Genomic DNA, 9,293 nt, shown 5'->3' with positions numbered 1-9,293 from the left:
TACAAGATCTATTTTACCAGCTTTCTTTACAATAATACGGCAATTACCGAAAATATATTACTTTATATCTTGCCCTTTGTCATATATTCGACGTAAGACGGGACTTAGACAAAAAGATTTCTCATAAAACACAAAATTATTGATTTTTGCAGCAGATAAACGACGAACAATATACCGATAATTTGTATCCGCTACATGGCGGTAAAGATCATAAACATTTACCGATCGATGCGCATAGAAATAACAAGCAAGGAGTATTTCCCCCAATTTTGATGTCAATCGCACATTGCCCAAAATGTACAGGTTGTTTCCTGTAGCACTACTCACAAGACTAGGGGATATTGGATCAAGGCTCGATGCCGCCACCGTTGTGTCCGTTTGTGTGCAACCCAGTTGTCACTAATGAGTTGTGTAACTTTTCTGCCATGCATTAAACCATCGCCCTCAAAGTTATATGCGTGGTAACTCGTAAGCATTCATTCATTCACACTCACACAGTTTATTTGATAAAACACCGATGGATTGAACGCTGGATATAAAACACAGTGTTGATGAAGGTAAATCTAAACTAGGTAAAGTAGAAACACTATATAAGTATATATGGACTAGGTAAACACAACTACCAAGGTAAAACTACACATAATAACTACTGGATTCATCAAACGTTTGATCTTAAAACCAGGATTGTAAAGTAGGTAATACACAATAATGGTATTAATATGGTCGCACACATAACGATAAAACTGCACAAAATATCTCCATTCACAAGATTTATCAAAAACTATCCTAACCAAAGTAATCAACATTGTGAGTGTTGTGGTGTTAATACGGGCGGATTGTTGCAGTGAGGCCACGTAATGCCCATCTCGATGAAGGGATCGATTCCCGTGATACGTCCAATTCAAACACAGGTTTCTTGCTACTCGTGCAAGTCATGAACACGGGGCATGGGTAGTAGTCGATAGGTCTGTGGGGAAAGGGGGGATTAGTTAATATGTTCGCTGTCCAGTTAGGATATTTTCATGTTTATCTTTGGGGTGGGCAACCGGGTGGTTAAATACAAAATAACCTTTATTTCATATATATATTCCATGGTATGTCCTGGGACCAAGGATTAGGTGTAAAGTTGGCCAATTACCCCAACACCCACAGTGTAACCACAGGAACTTCCCCAGAAGTTAAAGCTGTCGCTTCCTCGAACGTAGACGACCCAAACACCTCATGCTCACTGCCAAACACACCCACCTGGGGACTTCACTTGTTGTCCCATATTTAGTTGACTCAGTGACGAATGTGATATGAATGACAGGTAGAGATGCCGGTGCGTGTTTAGCTGGAGCATCAACCATCTCACCCGATGTTTTATCCCACCCACAACCCCATAAATAAACCCCATGTAAGAAGAAACCTTCAGATGGTGGATCGCGTAACTGGAGATTGAAATAAAAGAATATGTTTTTTTTAGTTCCGGTAATGACAGTCAAACCATTACACTGGTTCACCAACCCTTTGACTGTTACCGTAAGTTTAAAAAAGTTGACTAAAATGTAGTTTCAGAAATTGAGTCGCCAAAGCTTTGTTATTGAATAAAAGGTATGAGAAGAAACAACATACAGGTTGGTAATTATTGGCAGATTCTACATTCAATTATGACTGTTAAATAATGTGACATTTTATGACATCATAACATTAATGTATGACATCACAATACCCACATGATCCTTATCACGTTGCGTGACCTCAACATGGAAAAGCAAATTATCGACGACCCCGGTTTTCTCCACGTGATGTTTGATGGCTTCTTGTTTCAACACCGATAACAAACCATGGGGGTTGAAGAAAGCTCCTAACCAGTAAGCTGGGATCTTTTCACGACCCTGTCGTAATGTGGGAACTTACTTAAATCATGAAATTCCAACAAACTTATTCAATAAGTGAAGAAGGAAACTAATAGCCACGATAACACATCTGTATTATGTGTTACTTTTTGAAATAACATCAACTTAGATCTTATAATCCAAATATTTCCAAATATGGGCACACAAATCATCACTGATGTTGTTTTAAGTCTCTGTGTTTAAAACAACCCCTCGCATTATACAACAACTACGAGCCTCCCTCCCTACCAAAGCCAGTATCCTCTCAAAGTGCGCCACCCGCTGGGGGATATCACTCAACCACTGCGACACTGGTGTGCTGCTAGGAGGCGCTGTTTCACCCGCTAGCTCCACCCAGTGACGAGGGATCCGAGAGCGACTGAGTTCGTTGGCTATTATGACATCATCATCAGATAATCGGTCGCCGAACTGGTCCAAACTTTCAACCGATGACTTGATTGACGTCAAACTCCTGGGGGGGAAGCATGTAATCAGGATGATTGTTCTAATATTGATCGTTTAATAAACAGATGTAACTTATTTATCCTTACATGGCGGGACAACGGCAGTTCAACAACAGGTGTTGTGTTACGTAAGTTACCACATACGTAACTTTGTTGGTGATATTATTATTTGTAAGCTACTTACTTTTTTATCTCAGTTAGCAAAACATAAAGTTGACGAAGTTCTTGTTGAAGAAACAAATTAAACGGGGTTTGACCTCCAATCTTGCGTATACGGTCGTTCACATATTCCTGTGGAAACCACAAGTGTTAACCATAACGTGCCACATAAAACACACAACCCCACCGCACAATGTTACATACATGCGGGGAACGTAAACCAAATCTTGATAAATATTTTACACTGCAATATACAGATTACAACAAAATGAATTACTTTGATATCTGAATCAAATGTTACGAAATACGTAACTGACAAAATTAAATCCGCCGTGTGAAAACTTATGTCTGGTAACGACAGCAGCCAAATAATTAAGTTGTGCAGATAAACCACACCACAACATAACCTCACCTTCCCCCAAGCCTTTGGTATCTTAGGCAACGCGTTGTAACAAACTTCCCATAGTTCCACCTCCTTCTTACTTTTCAACAAAGCATGGGTGTGACTTGCAAATATCCCTCTGTGGGTTTGTGGACAATATTATCAGATCTACTTTCATAATATGGAAAGGTATATTGATGATGAAGGTAATTGTTTCACACGTATGGGCTGCTGTATTTAAACTGACCAGAAAATCAATGTTTCACAATTTAAATGAATTTGTTGAAACTTTTAGTTAAAGTAAACAAATGAATCACTTCTTCTAGGCTACCAGGTTTCTCTTGTCTGTTTATTAGCACAATTATACTTTCCAGTAAGTTCAACACCCTATAAATACTACAAGTCATATACAACACTAGACAACCTTTTAATATATAAGCCATGTTAATCGTTTATATAATAAGTCATATATAAGTAAACACCACCAACCTGTCAATAACCCATGGGTGGGAGCTTGAGCTGCTGATGGAGGTTTGTGGTGGTAGATCCAGTGAGGTGGGGGGACGGGGGTACAACTTGTGGGAGAGGCTCGAGGTTTCGGGGAGGAAGTCGTAGATTGTGTTTAACCTGGTAGGGGGTAGAAGTTGTATAAGGGAGCTGTGTATTCGTTTCTATATGGGTGAGGTCCTACAATGAGACACACCATGGGACCTGAGATTTAGACCAAAGTTGGTCTATTACCCCAACATTGTATATGCACATTCTATTCTGTATGGGTGGGGTCCTATACAGTGAGGCATGCCATGGGACCTGGGATTTAGACCAGAGTTGACCCATTACCCCAACATTGTATATGCACATTCTATTCTATATGGGTGAGGTCCTACAGTGAGGCATGCCATGGGACCTGGGATTTAGACCAGAGTTGGTCTATTACCCCAACATCTGGATTCGTAAATATACAAGACGTAGTATGGTTGCTTGGTATGTGAAGAGAAGCAAACCACATCTGAACACAGTATTAGTGAAAGTTATTTAATATAAATATTTACAGCCACCTTGTAAATATATATTGGTCATCTCCCACCACAGCTTCGGACGATGGGTGTAAGTTGCAAGCCTCCGCCACATCTAATGCATGGTTGGGTATGGTGTCGATGGATTGTACGATGGAGGTCGGCTTCACACTGGGTGCGAATAATACGGGGGGAAGACGATATTTCACTGTGGGAGGGATTGTTTAAATAGAAAGTCTGTTTTCTAAATAATTTACTTATATGATTTCTATAATATCCAATATGATTTCTATAATAATTAATATGATTTCTATAATATTTAATATGATTTCTATAATATTTAATATGATTTCTATTATGTTTTAGTGATTTTTATTTAATTACCCGGTCAAGTGATGGATATTTATATTATATTCGTTAATTTACATTTAATATGCTTTATTTTATAATATATAAGATATCTATTATAATTAATATGATATCTATCTCACCTCTCGGCAGTTCAAATTCCTTCTTAACAGAGCTCGCGGCCAACCAATAATCAACCAGCGCGTTTAAACTTTGTTGGTCGTATATGTTGGTGATGTGACGTCCGTATATTAGTTCAGATATCTGGAACCTGGGGGGGTATACATGTATGTGTGTACAACTATGTATATATATATGTATGTGTGTACAACTATGCATATATACATGTGTGTGGGTTAGTAGGGGGTGAAACTGTTGCAAAAGTTTGGAACAAAAGACATGAATTGTAAGGCGTGTAAGGAATATTTAATAAAATTAAATTAAAATACAATTACATTGTTAAAGATAACATTAAGTTCAACTATATGGATAATAAGATCCCCATAACCCTCAAACAAGTACCCACCTCAACCCCGCCCATGAAATATTCTTAAGCATAATATTCCCTCCACCCTCCGTGCTTCCCTGGATCTCCATGAACTCCCTCGTTACCACACCAACCGATGCCTGCATGGGTATATTGTTTACTTGGGGTGACAACCCATCAGTGGTGTCACTATTGTGGGCGTATGTGTCCTTGGGCAAGACATTTAACGGCAATTGCTCCAACCCAGTGGTCACTGATGGGTTGTTCAAATTATCAGCGATACATAAAAACAATCACCCACAAAATTACATACGTGGTAACTTGTAAGCGGACCTAAGGTGTTTGAAACAGAACACCCGTGTGATAACAACTGTCCCCACCATGAGGATAAACACAAGCATATCTATCTCATGCCCCCCCAACACAAACCTTTAACTCCTCGTTGTTGATTCCTGTGAAAGCCTCGGACTCCTGCCACCCAACACACGAGGGCAGCCTTGAGCGTAGTCGTATCGCACCGTGTAACAAACACACATTGTGTAAACACGGTAACCATTCTGGTCGTGATGATGCGTTGATGACATCACTATCGATGGATGTAGACGCAAAACGTAGAAGGTTGTCTTTCATTGACTGTAAAGTGGTTGACATGTTGTGTTTGATTGACAGTTGGGTTTGACTGACATATATATTTAATTGACAGGCATTACAAAATATGTTTGATTGACATGTTATATTTGATTGACATGTTGCGTTTGATTGACAGGTGTTACCTTAGGAAGGTCGACAACTAGTTTGACGGCTGAATGGAGGATAATGGTTGGGATGAGGGAGGAGTCCGCCTCCGAGGATATCCACATCCGGAAGTCTGGATGAAGATCTTGTTCCTCATGGATGCGGGAGAACATGGATTGTACGAGGGAAGGATTGCATTGGAGGTTGTGGAGGAGGACCCAGGATCCCTGGATGTAAAGATCATGGTAATTCTTGTGGGTGTAGTGTTGTTTGCGAGGATGGCGGGCAACGATAGTTGTTATAACACGGGTGTTCTGTTTCATACACCCCGTGTATGCTTACAAGTTACCACGTATATAACTTTGTGGGTGATTGTTTTTATGCCTGATAATTTGGACAACCCATCAGTGACCACTGGGTTGAAGCAATTGCAGTTATGTGTCTTGCCCAAGGACACATACGCCCACAATGGCAGCAACGACGAGCCTTGAACCCGTAAACTCTGGGTTATAATCAAGCATGCTAACCACCACCAAACATATATTGTAGTTGCTCACGTTCCGCATGGCTTCATCCATTATCCTCATTGCTCCTCTCTCCTCTCCTCCTCCTGTGAGGTTTATGACATCATATACGGCATTGTTACGCTTACAATGCTCGGTGAAAGTGGAGAGGGCGAGTTGGTTCTCTGTGGAACAGACAAACATTATAGCGAGGTTTCTTCGGTTTTTATTGGAATATAGACTTTTTACATGGTGTGTGAAACTACATAAAATAAAGGTTAACTCTCAGTTTTATAGATAAGGGCGCAGGATGTGAGAATTATTGCGCAATACCTAATGTGACTGACTGAGGTACGAATACAATTGATTTTATTCCTTAAACAGGTATGATGTAGCAGTTCTGTAACAAAGTCATGGCGGATAAATTGACATAAAATCATGTTTTTCGTACCAGATGAGCCGCTAAAAGATTATTCATGTTATGCCTGGTGGCAGAATGTTCAATAACATTATGTTTGATTATTACACAACAATAACCTCACCATTAGTGAATAATAGTAGAATGGGTGTAACACATGATGATTGTGACATCACATACTCAACATCTGGTGCCTCGTCACGAGTAAATTTCTTCCCGAGAACTTTATGTACGAACTCGGAAGATGCGGGGATCAAGCGATCGCTTCGGATCGATCTGGGAGTAACTTGTTTATATAATATATGTTGATGCAAACCAGGTTGTAAATATAAAAATTCGTGTATGTAACAGAACACCTGTTATACCTTCTGCCATAATTAGGGTAAATAGGTTACAGAAAGTTATTTTGCTGCAAGAGATCTATAAAAGCCCCATGTTATACACTTGTAACGATATATATGGGTGGTGGGTGTTCGCCTACAACGCTGGCAGCATCAAGCCTCGCACCCATGAACTCTGATCCAGAAGCAAGGACACACTGTACCATAGCACTGTAATTATAATGGCAACCGACATAGAAACAACATATTACCGAATCAATAGAAGCCTCTGTAGCGCCGTGTAGTGGTCATCGGCATTATCAGGGAGTCGGTGTTTGCTTAACTCAGGGGAATCCCCCTCACAGAGAACCCTCCACTGCATTTCTCGTCCATCCTTTGGCATTCGATCAAAGACTTCGTGGAACCAATCGTGGTGGGTGGCCAGTAACTGTGGGGGAGGGGGGTTAGTTAGGGGTGGCCAGTAACTGTGGGGGAGGGGGGTTAGTTGGGGGGTGGCCAGTAACTGTGGGGGAGGGGGGTTAGTTAGGGGTGGCCAGTAACTGTGGGGAGGGGGGTTAGTTAGGGGTGGCCAGTAACTGTGGGGAGGGGGGTTAGTTAGGGGTGGCCAGTAACTGTGGGGGAGGGGGGGTTAGTTAGGGGTGGCCAGTAACTGTGGGGGAGGGGTTAGTTAGGGGTGGCCAGTAACTGTGGGGGAGGGGGGGTTAGTTGGGGGTGGCTAGTTTAGTGTTTTATATGATTTTCATTTTTACATGAGCTGTTTACGGTTCATTAAAATGGTGTACTGTGTATTATGGGCAACTAAACCACAAACCTGGAGATTCTTAAAAGGTTCGTCTGCCATCCAATCGAACGGCTTCTTAGCTTGACCCCGTGACTCGGAGCCGTGACACCCAAGTGCGTTCATGAGGGCGTGCCCATATTCGGGCGCGATGAGGAATTCACGTTCGCCGATGTTTACGTTGCCTGTTATTATACTGGGGTAAGAAACACTGTGTATGTAACTACTTAAATAGGAATACATTAAATATATATTTAATCTATAAGTGTAAAAACGTTTAAACTTGGGTAAGATTTCCTAGAATATAAAATCAGTCTACACACCCAAGTAAAATGCAAAAGTGTTTTATTGAAACAACAGCCAACATACTAGATATTGGTATTATCGGAATTTTAAACCGAAACGTTTAGACAAACAACAATTGTTGAACATCTATCATGTACATGGGGTGCTATGTTTGTAATTAACCATTAACCACGACACCCCAATCACCGTTTGAATCTTCAATCTCTAGCGCCATCAAGAGAGCAAGTAACAGTCGGTCTCGTTCCAAGGAAGCTTGGCACGCAGTGAAAAATATTTGATGAGTCATATCGTTGCAAACAACTTTAAGGGCGGAGCGCTCTGATTGGTGGATACTTCGGTCAAACAAGCTGTCAATCAAATAACTTATAATGGTGATTACGATGTGATGTAATTACACTATAATGACATAACTATATGTTTGGTGAATCTGGTCGTGATCCAGCACTCATATTGTTGGACGATTCTTGTTGAATCATAACAGAATACACCAAGTGTTACTAAATATACAGTTAATAAAATCCAACTAATGGTGTAACCAAAGATATATAAGGAAATCCAATTGGAATAAGAGAATGGTGATGTTATTTATTGGTGGAATACACCATTAGTTAGACTTGATTTTGTTTGCTGCGTATTTAGTAGCACTTGGTGTATTCTGTTATGATGTATTGTGTACACCAACCCCACCCACCCCACTATACACCAACCCCACCCACCCCACTATACACCAACCCCACCTTATAAATCGTTGCCAACTAAGATGATATAGTTGATTAATACTCGGCAGTGCACGCGTGACATCGAACAACACCGCACCCCTCGTCGCCACCTCCATGAAACCACCCTTAGCTCGTTCAACCGATGATTCTGATAAATCAATCTTCGTTTGGCTGGAAAGTAAGTTAATGTTATATATCGTCGCATGGAAGTCTCTTCTTGTAGAATAGCAGGGAAACATTGGTGGCATAATTTTAGCACAGGTGATAATATGGCAGATGGAAATTAGGTAAAATAAAATTAGTGTTTTCTACCATAAGATACAAAGTGCCATGGCTTACCTCACTATAAGACCTCACCCATATATAATAAATAACCCCAACCCCCCTCTCAACCCCACCTCTCTAATGCTTCATCATATTGCTTCTTTATCTCAGCCAATCTCTTTGTAACATTGAGATCATTCAATAATCGATGATCACCAGCGAGGATGTCTTTGATCTGAACCTCCAGCTCCTTCAAGATCCTCATGTTCCTCATCTTGTCTCGCTGCATCGTCACCCACTCGTCACGAAGCCGTGGCTTCTCAAGTTGCATGAACCTGTGACAGTTGACACCTTGTCACTAACGTGGCTAGTGCATGATTCAGTTGCCACCCATGTGGTTGGTGGTGTGGGGTCGCATAAATCCCCCCACTATAACGCATGATACCGATATCATGCCTTTGACAACTATACCATATTTCATCATTTAGTTAAAAAG

General features: G+C 40.9%; 1 protein-coding gene across 3 annotated transcripts in view; it reads right to left on the bottom strand.

The window, feature by feature from the left end:
- Nucleotides 1–483: 483 nt before the first annotated feature.
- Nucleotides 484–9,293, bottom strand: part of LOC149727411 (dynein axonemal heavy chain 5-like) — a 49,910-nt gene continuing 41,100 nt past the window's right edge. For 2 of the 3 annotated variants that reach the window (XM_089889571.1, XM_089889572.1), the window contains exons 87-105: nucleotides 8,932–9,132; nucleotides 8,552–8,704; nucleotides 8,001–8,161; nucleotides 7,542–7,693; nucleotides 6,982–7,157; nucleotides 6,514–6,665; nucleotides 6,026–6,156; nucleotides 5,507–5,695; nucleotides 5,163–5,366; nucleotides 4,773–4,873; nucleotides 4,390–4,517; nucleotides 3,941–4,106; nucleotides 3,372–3,509; nucleotides 2,913–3,021; nucleotides 2,526–2,632; nucleotides 2,127–2,349; nucleotides 1,716–1,877; nucleotides 1,246–1,430; nucleotides 484–967 (exon numbers count right to left, since the gene is read on the bottom strand). In XM_089889571.1, coding sequence (XP_089745697.1) covers nucleotides 823–967; nucleotides 1,246–1,430; nucleotides 1,716–1,877; nucleotides 2,127–2,349; nucleotides 2,526–2,632; nucleotides 2,913–3,021; nucleotides 3,372–3,509; nucleotides 3,941–4,106; nucleotides 4,390–4,517; nucleotides 4,773–4,873; nucleotides 5,163–5,366; nucleotides 5,507–5,695; nucleotides 6,026–6,156; nucleotides 6,514–6,665; nucleotides 6,982–7,157; nucleotides 7,542–7,693; nucleotides 8,001–8,161; nucleotides 8,552–8,704; nucleotides 8,932–9,132 — 2,983 coding nt within the window. In that variant the 3' untranslated portion in view covers nucleotides 484–822. Of the gene's footprint in view, nucleotides 968–1,245; nucleotides 1,431–1,715; nucleotides 1,878–2,126; nucleotides 2,350–2,525; nucleotides 2,633–2,912; nucleotides 3,022–3,371; nucleotides 3,510–3,940; nucleotides 4,107–4,389; nucleotides 4,518–4,772; nucleotides 4,874–5,162; nucleotides 5,367–5,506; nucleotides 5,696–6,025; nucleotides 6,157–6,513; nucleotides 6,666–6,981; nucleotides 7,158–7,371; nucleotides 7,415–7,541; nucleotides 7,694–8,000; nucleotides 8,162–8,551; nucleotides 8,705–8,931; nucleotides 9,133–9,293 lie in introns of those variants that run through there. The other variant, XM_089889573.1, reaches the window with a different exon arrangement.

The sequence above is a fragment of the Ciona robusta genome, chromosome 12, assembly GCF_009617815.1.
Source record: "Ciona robusta chromosome 12, ASM961781v2".
NCBI lineage: Eukaryota > Metazoa > Chordata > Ascidiacea > Phlebobranchia > Cionidae > Ciona > Ciona robusta.
This window is presented reverse-complemented; position numbering and strand designations above follow the sequence as displayed.